This window comes from Phlebotomus papatasi, chromosome 1 (genome assembly GCF_024763615.1).
Source record: "Phlebotomus papatasi isolate M1 chromosome 1, Ppap_2.1, whole genome shotgun sequence".
NCBI lineage: Eukaryota > Metazoa > Arthropoda > Insecta > Diptera > Psychodidae > Phlebotomus > Phlebotomus papatasi.
Genome location: NC_077222.1, coordinates 58804438 through 58823348, shown reverse-complemented (window position 1 = coordinate 58823348; position 18911 = coordinate 58804438). Strand labels below are relative to the sequence as shown.

General features: G+C 33.0%; 3 protein-coding genes across 3 annotated transcripts; 1 reads left to right on the top strand and 2 right to left on the bottom strand.

The window, feature by feature from the left end:
* The first annotated feature begins 1502 nt into the window (after window positions 1-1502).
* LOC129809457 (uncharacterized) lies at window positions 1503-8206 on the top strand. Its single transcript, XM_055859281.1, has 4 exons — window positions 1503-1881; window positions 6718-7029; window positions 7087-7627; window positions 7701-8206. The coding sequence occupies exons 1-4, from the start codon at window positions 1864-1866 to the stop codon at window positions 8030-8032; spliced, it is 1203 nt and encodes a 400-aa protein (XP_055715256.1). The 5' UTR covers window positions 1503-1863; the 3' UTR covers window positions 8033-8206.
* A 9-nt stretch (window positions 8207-8215) lies between these two features.
* On the bottom strand, window positions 8216-9039 carry LOC129809458 (uncharacterized). The gene is made up of 2 exons (XM_055859282.1): window positions 8512-9039; window positions 8216-8437 (listed from the first exon to the last, which is right to left on the bottom strand). The coding sequence occupies exons 1-2, from the start codon at window positions 8704-8706 to the stop codon at window positions 8216-8218; spliced, it is 417 nt and encodes a 138-aa protein (XP_055715257.1). The 5' UTR covers window positions 8707-9039.
* A 2110-nt stretch (window positions 9040-11149) lies between these two features.
* On the bottom strand, window positions 11150-16220 carry LOC129809441 (CLIP domain-containing serine protease HP8-like). Its single transcript, XM_055859266.1, has 3 exons — window positions 16141-16220; window positions 15490-15859; window positions 11150-11785 (listed from the first exon to the last, which is right to left on the bottom strand). Exons 1-3 carry the CDS (start codon window positions 16184-16186, stop codon window positions 11236-11238), a joined length of 966 nt encoding a protein of 321 aa, XP_055715241.1. The 5' UTR covers window positions 16187-16220; the 3' UTR covers window positions 11150-11235.
* Between the last annotated feature and the right edge of the window lie 2691 nt (window positions 16221-18911).

Sequence of the window (18911 nt, the reverse complement as noted above, 5' to 3'; positions counted from 1 at the left end):
TTCTGAAGTCTCAGAGAAACGTGGTATGTGTAATGTTTATAAACATATGGCTAAGAAGAGTTACATTTAATAAACAATCAACTATACCTGAATCACAGAAATATAATGGATACCCACACTTTAAGATCAAGTGCCTCGCGGGGCTTCACTCTCAAATGTGCAACAACAAATACAACTTCATAAGAGCCTACACTACAAAGGAGAATTTTGCACTGCGAGAAAATATAAAAAAATATCGTTAAAAAATAATTTAAATAAATAACAATTTAATAATATTCAAATGAAAAATATTTAGTGAATGCTAATGTACATAATAGTGTTACTAGTGATTTCAATTCCTGAAGAGTTTTCCCTAAAATATTATTTTATCACAAATGATCCTTGAGGCAAAAAAGCCTTGTAAAAATCTGCTCTAAACGTAACAATTAGTCGCTAGTCTTTTGTAGTTCGTCTTTTCTGTCCTTTAAGGATCATATTTGACCTCGTTGGAAAGGTCTTGAAATTTCGGGTAAGTCTGAACCATTTCCAATCAGTTGTGAATTGTAAACCGGTAATGAGATCGATAAGTAAATTTTGTCCGAAAATCAATTGTATTACTCCTATGCTATTTTAGGATATCTTTTAAGTAATTTATGAATCGGTTCAAATCGATTAGAACCAGTAAATGGCAAATAAAGCGAAAAGAATTTGGAATGAGGGATAACACCTAAGGCACGAGTTCGAACATTTCGCAAAGTATGGTATACTTTGTCGCCTCTTTTTTTCGTAAAGGAATTAATGAGCGAGGTTAAAAGAACTTAATTATTATGAGATATAAGATCTTAGGGTTTCTAGTCTGGAGTTTTCAGAAGACATAAGTGGACTCAGGACAACAAGGATTATCTTTTTTCGCAACGTCTATAAAATTTTTAAAGTTATTGAAAGATGAAAAAGATGAAAACAAAACGAAATATTTAATAAAAATCCTCAATCTAAGTAGAGTCTCAAATCAACTAAAATATTTTAAATAGGGGAAAATATTATTTTTTAAAAAATTAACAGACCAGTAAATAAGAAATCAAATTGATTAGTAAATAATTAAAAATTGCCCAGTAAAAAATAAAAATTTTGACCAATGAAAATTCAATTTCGGTTAAGAAAAATACTGTTCATAAATCCTTTTATATCAAACTAGAAATTCCAAGATGACTGATAAGTTCTTTATTTTCTTTTTAAAAGGAATATTTCACTATTTTTGAGCATTTACAATTTATACATAATTCTGTTTTATTGAATGAATTTAACATTTACTGACTACTTTTACGAAAATACGGCCCAATCTGTTGGTGTCATTTTAAAATGTATATTGATAGTTTTGCAATATAATGTATATTTTTTTTCTCTCAGTGTAACTACACAACTCTAATACACTATAAAGTGTAAGTTTGCGAAGTTCAGCATATCTCCACAACAGCGACACTGAGTAAGGCGCAAGTTGAGGAATATATAAAGGTAAGCAACTCGTTATATTAATTCATTCGTTTGAATGGTGAAGATGTAAATGACTTTAAGAGAATTCACGTCGGGTAGAAAAGTTTAAAATCTCTTCAGTGTTATTTACTGTTCAATTCACTCTTTGTGAAAATAGACACCAAATAGAAACGCAAAGTGAGAAAAATAGTGCCCAAAAAATTGTGTTACGTTCAAGTGCAAACATCGTGCTATATTATTTTTTTTTTTTTGAACTATTTTCACAAAATCTTTCGCGACACTCTCCTTGCACAGTGGTCAGTTTCTTTTTTTTTCGGTGATTTTCTTCAGTTTCCGTTTGCGTGTGCTTGCAAGAAAAAGTGCCACTGGCTGAGGATTAATAAAAAAAAAATCATGAATCAAACAATTAAAGTGAGTTTTCACATAATTTTCTTGCACAATTAATTTTGCGATAATTTCAGTGTTGGTTAATTGTTTAATAATGATCAACATTTTTTTCTGTATCCATTCTTTGTCCCAGCAATTGCTGAGACTGGTATAGAGCTGTCTCTCCTGGCACTTAAAATGGCTCGAGGGTGTTTTAATTTAAAGTGCACTCAATGACTCTTGTGATTTGTCTCAGGCCTTTCAAGCATATAATAAAATGTACCGCCAAAGAGTGGGAGATAATTTCATTATTGGTATCACTCAAATGGAAAAAAGCGTGGCTATATGAAGGAAAAAAAAGTGAATCAAGAAGAAACAATAAACCTAATATTTATCTCATTGTGCAATTGGTAATAGTTTTGCATAAAACACGGAAGTATCTGCAGGAGGAAATGGTGTGTGGGTGGAATTTTTAAGATGAAAGAGTTGCTCTAAAATGTAGAACAATAAAGTGTTCTTATTTCCAATCTATCCTCAATTTCCAATTGGTTTCTTTCTCCTCTGCAATTTCTTCTTTCACTCCTTTCGTGCGATTGAAATCTCTCAATTGCGGGATGGAGAAAGAATTCTTTTGAATACATTTTAACCCAAATACTGCGAGAATTTAATCCATTGCCTAACGAGGTATCTGTACAGACTCTACATTAAACCTCCAACTTGCTCTATAGCATTATTTTTCTTCTTAAACTTCCAAGTATTATATTGAGAGATTAGAGACATGAAAACAGTTATTTCATCCCATGTATTGTTTGATCGCATAAAATCCAAACAAATGGTAATTTTGCAATGTTAAAAAAAACGCACTCGAGATAGAAAGAGAATATTTGTCTCAATATACAATGAATTATGTTCTCACATATGACTAAGAAATAGAAGTGCAAAGAAAAACGTGTGAGAGTGAGAAAGAGGAAATTATAATTGTCAGGGAAAAACTTTCAAAAAAAAAGAATCAAAAAGAATGAATGAGAGGTGTAAAATGCATCTAATCTAACTATACAGTATACACAGGTAGAATTTTAATTAATTATTGAGTAAAAATCCACCTCCATGTCTTTACAAACTTTTCGTATACCATTTCCTCCACTCACTTTGGCGAGACAGAAATCTCTGAAGGCAAAGTGCGTTTCATTGTTGGCTAATTTACAAATAAGTCTGCAATAAGTAACTTGCCAGAAAAGTATCCACGTACCATGGAACACCGTCCTGTTGAGGAACCACCATCAATTTTTTCGGCCACGGTTATAAATTCTCCTCAAAGACCTACGCAAATCATTTCCACCAATATTTCGCGATCTCTGCACTCACAAAAAATCGTTCACAATATCTGTGAAATTTGTATATAATTGAGGGCTTTTAATTGAATATTCTATAGTATTAAATTCATCATATTATTCAGTTCCACTTATTATATGGTTCTATTTTGCGATTTAAATTACACTAAGAAAAATTTTCCTAGAACAAAATTTATTCACTATTTAATTTCTTCAATAGAAATTTTATTCTTTGAATCTGGTAAAGTGTTACTCATAATACTGATTTATATTAGTCTTATAATTCTATAAACGTGCAATTAAATTTATTGAGATGTTACGACCACAGCGTGCAATGATAAATTTGAGAAATAAATAAAATTATATTTATAAGGAAATTATTATTTTGAATTTTGATATAAAAAATTATTATACTTGTTTTTATCTATATTTTCAATGTGTTTTATTATTCTTTTCTTAATAAAACTCAAAAAAGCAGAATATCATTTAACATTTTAACATAGACAATTCCAAAACAAATATTATGTGAGCGTTCTAATTTCTTTAAAGTTTTAGCAAAACAATTTCTACTGACGAAATTTAAATGCATCAATTTATTTGTATATATATATTTTTTGAACTATTCGAATTGATTTTCTGCTGCCATCAAAATTTACACAAAAACTATAAAATTGTCCCAGTTTACTTTATAAAATTCCTAAATAAAAAAATGTAAATGAATAAATATCCTTCATTGAGAAGGTAACTTTCTGGAACAAACATCCTAGAGAAGAGAGAAGAAACGACGGCTTATCCTAAGCTTCTTGGAGACTTATGGCCCAAATAAACTCAGGCTGATCCTCAAGGGTATTCGAAAAAATTTTACATGAACGATTTAATCCAAACTGTCATACACTGAAGGGCTTACGATCATCAATTAGAGGTCCTTCACATAAACTTACTTCATCTAATCATTTGCTTCCAAATTTTACAGGCTAAATATTCTCTAGGATCAGCCTGAGTCTATTTTGACCCTTAAGTTGCTTTTTTTTAATCTTTTTTGCTCTTGCTTATTTTATTTATTTATTTTGTAAACCCTTTGGATGATGTAGATGACTTATACAACTTGAGAAAGAATTTTTCATCGTTTTGACTCTGAAGGTTGGTCAACAACGGTAAAGCCCCAGATAAACTTACAACTTAAGCAGAGAGATGACTTAATGCTTTAAGGACGAGTGGGACATCGTTGTCCCAAAAACAAAAACATTTTTTTGCCTTCTAAATAGTCCGAAAATTTAGTTTTTATTTTTGGGACACGGTACCGGTGACCCTGTCGTCCTTAAAGGGTTAACGTAATTATAATCGAATTAAACGATTCGACTATTTCCATCAGTTTTTCACTAATTAAGTCGTTTCTCGGCTTAAGTCGACAGACGGATTAGTCCGAAACCAATGGAAATGTAATCTGATCATTATCTATTTCTATCGACTCAAGTTGTAAGTGTACCTAGGGCATACGACGGCGGTGGCCGCTATTACTCAAATATGAAATTCTTTAAGTTCTGTATCTCTGAAATATGCTTTCAAGAGCACTAGGTCAAAGGCAGTTATATATATTAAATTGAAATTAAAATTTAAATTGAAAAAAAAAACAAATAAAATTCCTAATTTAACGTATTACTAAAAATCATTCTCTTATTTTATTTATATTGTAAATATTCACTTTACTCATAAAACAAGACTTAAAGCTAAAAAATATCAAAACTTTAAGTTTCCTACCGTAATATCACAGTACGAATTTCACAATAATTTTTTATGACAATAATTTCTCATTAAGAGGTCTAGAACTCCTTAAAATTTATATTATTTGATCTATCTTTAAATTTATTTATAAATTTAAATAGGAATATATTTTTCAAGAAATTTGTTCAAGTACAGTAGACTCTCTCTTAATCAGGCGGGGCAATATGTCATCCAAATTATCGAATGATTTGGGCGCCAAAGTCATTGTAAATTCCACAAAAAAGCGCTCAATTATAAAAAATTATGATAAAATAAAAGGAACTTACAGCGAATTTGAGCAAATTTGCTTCATAATTAAACGTGAACATTGACAACAAAATTTTTCGCCCGATTGAAAAAGAGACGATTGAGCGAGTCTACTGTAAATTGTTAGATTTTTACTTAAAACGCTTTTCAAAAATTACTTATCTGTTATGTTTGGCTTATAAAACGATTATCACGGTTGGAATTATTCCCGATACTGGATCGGTATTAATCCATTGTAATTATTATACTTTTTCGTCACAAATAAAATTAACGAATAAATAAATTTAACAAAAACAATTTGATATAAAAGACTACTTGTTTGGCTGCAAAAAAAATTAAAATTAATGAGCAATTTTAACATGTTAATTTGCTAAATTCAAAATAATTTTTTCAATAAATGAGCAAACACATTTTATGCTATTTTAGCATATTTAACTCTTCCGTCTCTTTTGGGACTCTTACCCAAAGAAGCATATGCATATTCTATGAAAAACAATGTTTTTTAATTATTCAGAACTGATAAAAATCCGATTCTTGTGGATCATTATATGCTATAAGGATGTCCAAATGTGAGATATTTTTTGTAGGACCTCAATTAATTCCTGAGCTTAGATATTTTTGATTAAAAAATGCTGATATCGGCTAGCAGCATATGCTGCGGTCCGGAAAGAGTTAAACGTGTTTTTTTTGTGGAATAAAGATTATTTTTGTCATTGAATTAAAGAAAATCTATCAATTCAACTGATTTTTAACACAGGACAGCGCATAGGAATAATTATTGTGAAAATTTTATTTGAATTTTAGTTTGAAAAATTCTAGTTCTTCGATAGCACAGTTACATTTTTAAAGAATACTTTTACCCTTAAAAAAGTAGAAAGCAAGAAAACACCTTTCTTTGCTGTGTTTTTCCACAAAAATTCTGAAATATGAGAAATACAACATAAATTAAAATAGAACAACTACGAAACTAATTTTCAAAAGAACTAATAATTGTTCTCAGTGTCCAATTCTCCAAGCAAATTTGTGTGGACACAAAGAGAGTGTCTACGAGATCGTGATTGAGAAAATAGCTTATGATCTATCGTAAGAACTTGGATTAAGTGTGGTTAATTTTTTTTTTCATCAAAATACCATGACCACGATAGAACATTAACATTTCAGCGGTGGTGTGTGATTTTGGCGGAAAAATCCGCATGGCCTTTAAAACCGCCTATCTTTTGATTGCCATCAGAAGCATATTATGAGAATGCTTGGAGCAAAATATTTAGCCAAGTATATGACAAAAAATTATACTCTTGTGCACGATTTCACTTTTAGGAGGAAAAAGACAAGTATCCACCAGTAGTTTTATTGCACTCTTTGATGCAACTTTATTGCCATGTCTTGAGTTACTTCATCATCATCACCCATGAATGCGTGTTTTGGCCCGCGGAGACTCACATCCATTCATCAAGATGATCACACGCAGAACCAGTCATGCATGATAGAGATTTATGGATGAATTTGTCATTTGTAATTGCAGACTCTTGTGCTCTTCAGCGCTCTGCTGGTCACACTTGTCCACTCAACCACACTCAAGTCACCCAAAGTCTACAATGCACTCATCACCACAGACCAGAATCTTATTCCCAGCAGAGCTTATCCTGTCGTACAACCCACAATTCACGATGCTGGCTTTGGCTATTCCACGTTTGGTCTAGCTCACCATCAAAATGCCTTTGGTCTCTACGACCCCTATGCCGGTCCATACCATCACCATGGAGGTTTTATTCCCGGTCCTGTGCCTGGATTCCAAGCCAGAAATCAATTTTCCTTCTTTAGCCATCAGCAGGAGGTAGTTATTTTTTTAAATTTAAATTTCACTTCAAAAGCTAATTTGAACATTTTTCAGAAATCTGCTGCAGGAGGAGCAGCCGTTGCATCCGCTGCTGCTGCTGAAGAATCAGCTGGATCTTCTAGTAGTGGAGTAACCAGCGATCAATCCATCATTAGTGGAAATGATGCTCAACTCGATGCTGGTTCTGTTGCAAATACCAACTTACTGAAGGAAAATTCACCAATCCCACTCAATGAATATGGTCTTCCACCCAATTTGATCCCATTGTCTACACCCCAGGACTTTAACCGACAAGCTACCAATCCTATCAATCTCCAACCTTATCCCTACAACTCCTACCCTCTGATCTATGACTCCTTCGGCGGTGGATACAATGTAAACCCATACCTACCACCATTCAGTTACTATCCATCTGTATTTGGCGGACCAGGAGCTGCTGGTGCAGCTGGACCGGGAGCAGTTGGTCCTGCAGGACCTGGACCGTTGTCTGGATCTGGAGTTGGTGCCGTAGATGGAAATGATGGAAATGCAGGAGTAGCTGATGGTGATGATGGTGCTGCTGGAGCAGCAGATGGAGACATCGATGCCAACCAAGGTGAGACAAATAGGGCAAATAGCAAAGATTATTATTTCCAAAAGAATATTTTTCACTTTCCTACTATTTTTAGGAGGAGATATCGAAGTGGGAGCTGGTGGTGATGGAGGTTCTTCAGGTGGATCAGCCAGTTCATCTGGCGACAGCGATGGAGGAATTATTGCGAGTGAGAAACAGACAACAGACGGAGGTGCAGGATCCGCAAGTTCATCGACTGCTAGTGGCATTTCTGGTGGATCAGATGGCAACTCCGGAAGTTCAAGTACATCAGGTGGCTCAACAAGTTCCAGTGGCTCTTCATCATCAAGTAGCGGATATCGTGGTAGTTCCCGGCGAACTGGCTTCCGAGGCAGCAACATTCGTTCCGCCTTAAAAGCCGCCAATCCCGAGAATCCCTCTCAATGATTATTAACACCAATCCTTACCCGCTAAATGTCCCCCAAGCCCAGCAATCTTCTTAACTTATTAATTATGTATTCCCTGTACTCCCCAACTGAAAATCAGTTTTTTTTGTAGGTGCTACAATTTTCCCCATTTTATTTGTGTACAAGAAAAGCTAAAATAAAGAAATGTAAGAAAGATCATTGTTCAAGTTGCACGGATGGTGAGTGTTGGACCATTTTCAGATGGCGGGAAACCATAAATGTGTATCTTGAAGTGAAATCCCTGACCGTATTGACCCTGAACATCGAGAAAGACCCAATTGTGATTCATACCACCCGAATTGAGCGTCATAACGCCACCAGTTCCGTCATCCATTTGATCTTCGGCTATTATACACTTTATTGGTACTGGTGGATCAATATAGATCTGTTTTGGAGATAGAGAGATTTATGAATAAACATCATTTTTTGCTTACACCTCTTGAACTTGGGCGCGCTCACCTCAAGCGTGGCATTGAGAATACTTGGCCCAGAATTTTCTATTCTCGTATCATCTGTGTAGATCATCACGTCGTCTGGACTGCAGAGACCACTGAGAAAGTGATTTTTTCTGCCCATTTTTGGTGCACCTACAACCACTGTGGCCAATACGGCCAGAATCGGAAGAACTCCTTGCACAAGGCACAATTTCATCATGCAAAAACACTCACTCACCACATACCAATGGACCAACTAATGGAGGGATTTTTCTCATTCTGAATTTCTAAGTGGAACAGAAAACTTGATCCTAACTTGACCTCAGGCGCGATAAGGAGGCACTACAAAATAACCGGAAAACCATGTCACATTGCTTCATACAATTAATTTTATACAATTTTTAGTATCTCTATAAATTAGTCAAGATTCAATATTATACAACACTGTTGCAATCAAGCATTTGAGTTCATTGATTTCAAGGAAGAATTAATAACTGATGAAATATTTTAGCACTTGCAGGTTTTCAATATCATCTATCGCTCTTCATTCAATAAAACCAATTATAAGATTGAGAGATACAATTGAAATCCGGTCACATTTCAGACCATCTATTATTCTGAGTCACGATTTAAAGAAATACTTGGATTATAGATAAAAAATGACTTTATGAATGAACATGCAAATAAAATGAATGAAATATAGCTGTATTGTGAATTACTTTACTCTACCTACATGATCTTTTTTTACTCGTTATAGTTGATTAAATTGATAATCTTTTTATATAAAAAAAAGATACAGGATCTTGCCACTAAAACCCTGTATCAAAAACGTTTGTCTTTAATTTCTTTGCTCTGATTCTTTTATAATCACAACATCTATAACGATACAGTTCAATCAACTTTCCCTCTGATCAAGCTTATATTTACAAGGTAGGTATTTTGAACATTTTTGTTTTCGTAAATGATCTTTCGTCAAAATTAATCCTGTAGTAACAAGTAGAACGTGGAACAGTTTGGCTTTGGCTTAAATTTATATTTATTGTCAAAAAATGATTTATATTAAGTTTTTCTTAGAGCCAAAATAGACTCAGGCTGATCATCGTGAATATTTAGACTGTAAAATTTTGCAGTAAAAACTTATCCTAAATTGTTATACACTGATAACTTAGAATCATTAATCAGAAGTCTTCCGCATTAATTTCCTTTTCCTAACACTTATCTGTTAAATTTTACAAGCTAAATATTTTCAATGATTATCCTCGAGAATATTTAGCCTATAAAATTTGGTAGTAATGGATTAGGTAAAGGAAATTTATACAAAGGATTTCTAATCGATGATCCTAATGACCTCAGTGTATGACAGTTTGGGATAAATCTTTACTACAAAATTTTACAGGCTAATAATATTCTTGAGGATCAGCCTAAGTCTATTTGGGCCCTTAATCTCCTGTAAATTTTCAGCTAATTTAAACTTTAGTGATATATACGAATTTTACATGAGCATAAAAAAATTTTCAAACTATTTATTATCACATTTCAGCACTATTTTGAAAAATTCTTTTTTAATTTCTTCAGTTAAGGTGTTATAGGCCTTTTATACGCGAGAGTTTATCTAATTGTAAAATTTTAAAATGCTCTGATGTATTTTTAGGACTGAAGGAACTAATTTTGGACATTATCATAAAAGCCCCAAGATCCTATTTTTGAACTGTAGTATTAGGTGAGATTCTTAACAATCTCACCTACTATAATCCTAACAAAATCTCATGTCCTCCGATCGGCCCCAAACTTTGCCAGAATGTGTTTGCCTTGGCCAGTTCCTGATCTGATCACGAATATATGGATGGCTAAAAACCATTCCCGTCGTCCATCTGTTTTTAATACAAATTAAAATTTTTTGTTTGAAAATTTAAAAAGGAGTCTATCATATTTTTCCTCTAAAATTATTGTTAATAAATTTTAAAATTAAATAAAAAGAAGTATTGCTTTGTATGCTATATCGGACACCAAAATCCCACAGGACCTCTTCTAAGGATTTTTCTACAGCATCCCGTTCGTAGAGGACAAACTCTTTTTTTAAACACTGTTTAACCCCTAAAATTGAAACATTACAAAAAATTATAGATTTTTGAAAAACCAAAGAAATGTCCGATATTGCAAGCTGTCTGCAATTTGCACACTTCACTTCAAGATTCATTTTTTTAATGATTATACAGATATAGCATTTTTTTTTAATTGTTTTTATTAAAAGAGTAATACTATGACCAGAACCTTCGAGAAAAAGTCCAATCCTTTGCAGGATCGGGCACCATTCTGACTGAACTCTTACAAACACCCATTATGGAGCCGGTTTTCCATGATAGTTTTGCCACCGACAGATAGGAATTAAGCAGATATAGGGGTTAAAAATTATATTTTGCTTATCCCAATTGTAATAGGAAGACTCTTAAAAGACATGTCTTTTATGCCATGTTTACGTTTAAGCACGTATAGTACTCCAAAAAACACAAATCAAATATTAAAATGAAAGAATCACAAACTCAATGAATCTCACTGGTTTTTGCATTGAGAAAGATCAGTGTTTAATCTTCCAGCTAAGATAACGCTTTCAATTTTCTCTCCAATTTCCCATGCATACCAAATAAAACTGCAGCTCAATATTGTGTAAAAAAAAATTATTTCATTCATACATATTTCGTATAAAAAGAATTTCCTGAGAAATGTTTTATATATTTCATCATTTCCTCATTCACGTCTTGGAGATTATTTTATCAATCCAATCACGATGAGCCCCAACTCTTGTATAAATCCCCGGCAATCCATCGTCCTTAATGGGTTTCCGCGAACGTGCGTAGGAACTGAGTCCAATGACCTGGTACCGTCCGTCGTAGAGTCCAATCAGAGGTCCTCCCAAGTCACCATAGCAAGAATCACTACGTTCATCCCATGCACAGAATTCCTCCTTCACGGAAAACTCTGCAGTTTTCCGATGGAACAATGTAGAACAGTCTTGAGGTGTTAGAGGACTCACTGGAACTGTCTGGTAGGAGTAGGTCAATCGTCCTACTTGATTGCTCTTCCTGCACACATGGAAGTACATTTCTCGAAAATTGTAGTTCTCAGAGTTTGGCAGACAAACAGGACGTACAAAGCTAGTTAAATTGACTGGTTTCTGCAACTTGATCACTGCTATATCACGACGATTGTGCAGAAAAATATCATCAACTTCAACTGATACCCGCTTAGAGACATTTTTCTTCCCATGAGAATCTACAAATTCCCCCAATCGAACTTTGGAGCTACGGAGAAAAGACATTAAAAATATTTAGAAGTGTATATAAGAAAAATGGAAATTATGACCATGAAAAACAATGATAGTAAAAAACGATTATCTATAAAAATGATGAATACTTTAGCCTCAGTTTTGCGCTTGAAAATCTAAATGAAATTATTACATGATCAACTTTTCATTTTTTGAGAAAATATTGCATGCGAAAATTATTTTATTATCAGATTAATATCTTTTCTGAAAGGCTTTATCTTTAATATAAAAAAAATCAATCAATTTTTGTAGTTTATAGCTTTATGAAGGAAAGAAATTTTACCTAAGTAAATCAAGCAAATCACTATAACTGTATTGCAAATATAATATTTAAATAATTCAATTAGTTTTACAGTATGAAAAATTACTTATAAACTCTGTAAAATTTCAGACTATTGGTATATCTCCCAACGGTGTTTTCTTTTAGAAACTTGGTAAGATCATTTGTATGGCAGCTTGTCCGTTTGTCCCTATTAAAACTAGGGTATTTTTATTCGAAATCACATATATAGCTGTATAATATCTTTTTTATATGTCCTTTTCGAAATAAAAAATAAGAATTTCGGAATGGTCTCCTCGTAGAAAAATTCTTTTGTCAAAAAAAGGTTTCGAAAAACCACAAAATTAAGAATATTTAATATACTATGTCAATTTGTGACAAAAAATAGTATTTCTGCGAAGAAGCCATAAATAATGTCGCAATGATCGCAATCCTTTAACTGAGCTTTACTCAAACCCATTTTTGTCTAGATTTCAACGCTTAAAAACTACTTTAAATAACTATAATAAATATATATAAAAATAAAAAAATGTTCGAAATTCATGCTTTTCAGAATCAGCTTTGTTTGTAAAATGAATATGGTAGAAAAATTATCTGTTATCAATAAAATAATTAGGATTTTCTGGTTAGATTTCTCTTGATGAATTATCTTTCCCACAAATTCAGAACATTTCGAAAAAAATATAAGGTTTTCTAGATTATCTAGTTTAGCTAAGGTTCACTTGAGAAGATTATAACAGATGGAAGAGAAATTTTATCGCAAAAACGAATCAGAAGGAAAGACTTTCGAAGATTAGCCAGTGTAAGGTAAACTGGGGCAGTAGCAGGGCAGAGCATTCTCATACATTTTTCGTACAAAAATGTGGTATATTTTTTCCTAAGTGGTTTTTTAGTTTTGGTATAAAACCAAATGCAATCATTTTAAAACTTTTATCAAATGAAAGAGTATCTAATGTTATGTTATTAGCACAAAATTTATAATGATTGCACGAGGATAATAGTTCCTAAAACCTTTATGAAAAAGACGTGAAATTCGCAATTTTTTAAATTTTTTTGACAAATTTTCTATCTAACACCAGTAAAATTTTAAATTCAATAAAAATATATTCTCTGTAAATGTGGCTACCATTTCGTATTTTATTTATTTTTGTTGGATCTAATGCTTAAAAATTATAAAGAATTTAAGAAAAATATACCATTTGTGAATTAAAATGCTCCATCCGTTAGTTAATCATCCTAGGGCAGTAGACAACATGGAGTAGTTGTAAACACTGCGAGTTTTTAAGTAATTAGACTTCAGAGGACGAAACCTATACAAATCTATATAGCGATCCACTGAAGAAATGATTGAAACGAGTCCAAAGTCCAAATATTTTAGCCATATTTAACCCTTTAAGGACGATTGGAACACCGGTGTCCCATAAAGAAAATAATTTTTCCTGACTACCTAAAGTTATTTTTTTATTATGTTAGTACGTAATTGCAAAGTACAAGGTTGAAAGAATCTAGAATATTTTTTGCAAGTCTCCAGCTATTTGCAATTATAGCAAATTTTTAAGGTAAAAATAACGAATTTTTATATTCTCATAATGAAAATTAATTTTAAATTTTTTTTATACTTTCATTTTTTTTTAAGCAAAACCGTTTGGGAAAAAGAAACTACGATACTCAAACATAATATTCTTCGTTAGAGTGAAAATTATCTGTCATTGGTATTGTCAGAAAATTTACTTAAATTTTTTGGCTATTTTTGTCCCTATCGCTCATAGAGGTCAGAAATACACCGAATCAGATTCTGATGGATTTTCTAAGGTTAGATGTAAGACGTTTCACCAGTTTTGTTTATCGGTTTCATTTTTATTGTCGATTTTCGGTCCGCAAAAACTGTCTCGTCGTTAAAGGGTTAAGGGCAATTGGGTCACCGGTTTCTAAAGCTATGCTTCGCCGTCTAAAGTCGAAAAAAAAATTTTTCTGACCCCCAATTTTTGACCCTCTCGTCCATAAAGGGCTAAAGAAACCTTTAGAAAATACAGAACGAAATGTTTTGACAATTTTTACATTATTTCTTGCACATAAAATATTCGAAGTTCTAAATACATATGTAAATTTTTACGTTATTTAAATTAAAACATAGATTTAAATAGGGTAAATTAAGCTAATTCAAAACCTCCAAATGGAAATTTTTCGCTACTCCAAATGGAAACGTCATTGTTTTCATGATAAATACAGTACTAAATTATTATATTTATATTATTTTCTATACCTCAGTTTCATTATTTAGTTAATTTTGCTCCAAATAAAGCGAAAATCCATTCATAATCACAAATTTTAATTTGTTAATTTCTCAGAAAAATAAAAAGTGTACCTTTTCACTATCGAATTTTTCATCAATCGACCATGTTTTCCAATTAAAAACATAATGAGGTGATTGTTGTTTATTCGTTTTGTTTAACATTTATGTCGTATTTCTAGACAATTTTAGTTAAATTAAGTGCTAGTCTTTATTGTTAACGGTACGTGAAGTTTTCAAATGAAATAATTACCTATTTCGTGAATAAAAAGGGTTTTTCTGAAGTGTCTGCAAATGCTTCAATAGGAAACCCCGGAAATATGATTTTTTGGAGAGATTTTCTTATTGTTTTAGATGGGAAATGAGAAAAAAAACCAGGAATAAGAACAAATTCTGCACTCAAGAGCAACTCAACAAGGTTTTAGAAGTCTGACGTCGCGGTTTCACTTACACTGTTTGTCCGTAATTAGAAAATTTCCCTTGTCTCCATTTGGATTAATATGTTTCCAATAGAAGCATTTTACGCTCGCGTATTTTTCTTGTATTTAAGAAGTTTTCAAATTATATCTAAAGAATTTTCACTAAACAGTAACATTCTAGAAGAGTCAAGGAGCAAACTTATGCAATTCTTTTCAGAAAAAATATGAACTTAATGTGTTGAATCTTCTGTCAAAGTTAAAGCGTCTGGAAATGGTTTTGAATTAGGACATTTACCATACATTAAAATTATTCATCTAAAATATTTCTCTTTGAGCTAAAATATTCACAAGGTCACACAATTTCCTTCAGTAAGTACAAATGTCATTTACTCAGAAGTTTTTTATTCTACTAATAAAAATAACTAGTTAAACTTATCGCAATAAATTATTTGATAAATGACTACACAGTTCATGCAAAATAATTTTTTTAGAGAATAACTTTCAGATCGCCCATAATTATACAGGGTTCGAAAAAAAATGCTTCTCTGTTGAAAATACAAGGCTATAAAATAAAGAGATTGTGAAAGCGACAAAAACAGCCGGTAATTTTTGTCCAATTATTAAAATATTTAAGTGAAATCTAAGAAAAAGCACATTCATGATAAATAAAATAAATTTCTGCCAGTACTTACACAATCCAGTAAGGATGAGAATTGTGAATGCTGGACACAGTTGTAAGAACAAATTGATCAGTAATCAACACTCCTTTACTTAGAGTTCTCTTCTTGTGTTTATTTGTTGGATGAGAATGCTCTAGAATGGCAATCCATGGATAAATTTCTCCATTCTTCTCCCCACAAACTTTTTCCCAAGGCTTTGGGGCTTCAGTTGTAGTCGTTGTCGTAGGCTCGGTTGTTGTGGTAGTACTTTCTGTTGTTGTCGTCGAAGTGGAAGTAGTTGTTTGAATTTTTACTGTAGATAATCTGCTCAATCGGCTCCTATGTCTAAAAGGGACTCTCGTGGTGGTACTGTTGGCACATTCAACATGTGCACTTAACAAACCTACAATTAATAGTTTATGATAAATATCGGCACTAACATAAAGTCTCACATGCAGAAATCACTCGAGGAAAACGACAAAGAAATTTGCACTTGAATTTATAATGATTAATCATGAGTTGAGGATTATAATATTACTTATTATTGGCACACTAAATATTTATTGCACTGTTATTTCCTCAAATCACGTTTTTTATATTATATGCATATTTCTTCTATGCGGCCACAAATCGCAAGATCACCAATTATATTCCGGAGTGAATGGAAATTCTCGTTAAACTTACAGACAAGAAGTGAGCAGGAAAAATAGACGACAGCCTTTGTGGACATTGTTAGCAATTAGTTCCCGGGAGTGATGGAATTAAACTGATTAATTTGCGATGATTTTTGGGCACAACAGTCGTCTTGGGGATTGGGTGGAGAGGTCAAATCTCTTATCAAATTAGATCGACTTCTAGAAATGTGAATCGTTACTTTGTAGTAAATCTATCTTACATCAACTATGTTTCCGATTTGTAAAATTTTCAGAAAAAAATTATTCTACGGATAATAAAAATTAAGAATGCGACTGTCAAAAAAATCTTAGAATAGAAATAAAAGTATATCAAAAAATGTTAATTCAATTGCATTTAAAGAGTAGATTAATCTGTAAGTTAAAGGTTAATTTTTTATTTTTTCAGTTAGGTTTAAGGAATTAGACATTCCACATTTTGTTTTATTTCATTAAACACTTTTAATAATATATAGTAATATTTAAATTCAATTTTAAAATATATAGATTTTTGATTTTCTGCTAAATGGCGCATAACTGATCGCAACAAGATTGACATGGTTGGATATGTTTTGAAATTCCCTATAACCCATAAATTAAAAAAAAAAAATATTTTAGTATTTTATTACCATTTATTATTATCATGCAAAAAAAAAACAAAACTATAAAAATTAACTTTCTTTCCGTATTTCTCAATGATCTAGACTAGCACTGTAATGATGAGATAAAAAACTTTATACTTTAATTACAATTGTTCTATTTATTTTCTATACACTTTACAATAACGCAACTGATAGAACAATTGCTGATATAAAATCAATAATGTAATGCTCTAATGCTAAAGGGGTGGCAAAGCGTCCAAGGCTTTGCGAAATGCTCGAAATCGTGACTTAGATGCTATCCCTTAAAAGTATTTTCGCATAATTTGCAGTTTACTGGTTCTCAACCGATTTAAGCTGATTTGTAAATCACTCAAAAGATCCTACAAAATAATTTTAAGAGTTAATAAAATTGATTTTCAGGCAAAAATTATTTAGCGGTTCATGACCGATTCATTACCGGTTCACAACCAATTGGAACCGGATGTTTTGCCGGAAATTCCAAGACCTTTCCAATGAGCCCAAACATGACCCCATTCTCCTGATAAATGCGCTCTCTCTAAAACCTTTAAAACATATCCAAAAATGAAAAAAAATCGCACGACGCGTTTTCGAGCAATCCCAAAAAAGCATGGTTTTAGGGGAAGGGGATAGGTGGGGGAAAATGAGGGATATGTTAACGATCCTTGGGTCGACTTTTTGGAGGGGTGGGGTCACCCTAAGGTCCCAAGTCGCTATCTCTCACCGTTTGACCTTTAGAGCTGGTACCAGCCGGACGCACAGACCGACAAACAGCGTGACATTTCTCAAAAATCGTCTAAAACGCGCAGATTTGTTGTGAAAAGTGGTCTCCAGGGGGTGGAAGGTGGGAATTTTAGTTTGGGGGAGGGGGTGTGAAAAAATCTAGGGATTATAATACTGCTCTCTCCGCGGAGTTGGAGAATTAAAAAGCAACAGATAGCAAAATGTTCCATGCTTTGCTAAATACTCGAACTCATGATAATTCTGTTATAAATATAATTTTTGCAAATTAGAGTTTTTAAGTTACCAGTTTAATACCTATTTAAATGAGTAATCATCAGAAAGTCAATTCGAAATTGAAAATTTATCAAAAAGAGTGTATATTAGGTGAGATTCTTAACAATCTCACCTACTATAATCCTAACAAAATTTCATGTCGTCCGATCGACCTCAAACTTGGCCAAAATGTGTTTCAGCACTTCCTGATCACGAATATATATGTGGCTAATTTACGTTCCCGGCCGGCCGGCCGGCCGCTCTTTGGAGCTTAATAGCTCCTAAACTAAAAAAGATATCGACTTGCGGTTTTCGGCAAAGGTTATATATCGGGTGAAAATTGCAACTTGGTGCATTGACCCCCCACCCCCCACCCCTCCTTCCGCCATTTTGAAGACCCCCCTTTTTTTGTTTTCTCAATAGCTCAGCCCCTATGGCATCGAGCGGGCTCAAATTTTAGTATGTTATAGCTGGGCCTTAGGGCTTTCCATCAATACCAAACTTAAGGTCCCCCGACCTCCCTGACCCGAGCTATAAGGGTCCAAAAAAAATTTCTTAAAATGGCCATAACTCCGGTTCTAATTGTCAGAATTTAAAAAGTGAGGGCTTTTTGGAAAGCTCTCGTGAAATGACACTTCCCCTTCTAACATCGCAAGTTCATAAAACCACCGCTAGGGGCGCTATTATTAAAAAGAAAATTTTTAAATCTTATAAGTTAAATAACTCAAAAATTCCATTGTGCATCGGGCTGAAATTTTAGTATGTTGTAGCCGTTGATTATACCTATCAAACAAAAAAACCTTAAGTCGATCCATAACCCCTGACCCGAGCTATAAGGGGTCAAAGTTCGAACATTGACCGGCCTCTATCTCCGGTTCTAACTAACATAGCGACCTAAATTTTACCTTTTTGGTTTCGTCTCGATGAGCACTTTCAGATGGAAGTTCAAAAAGTCACCACAGGTGGCGCTGTGATAGCGTCAAAATTCATCGAAATTCAAAGTCACTTTTCTCAAAAACGGCATTGTGCAAGTTAATGAAATTTTAGTATGTTGTAGTCCAGTCTAGGACGTTTCCAAAATGGTGCGTATGCGCGCTGTGGTTAAAACAGAACCGGAGATATGAGGGGTCAAAGTTCACGAAATTCAAAAAATCATATCTCCGGTTCT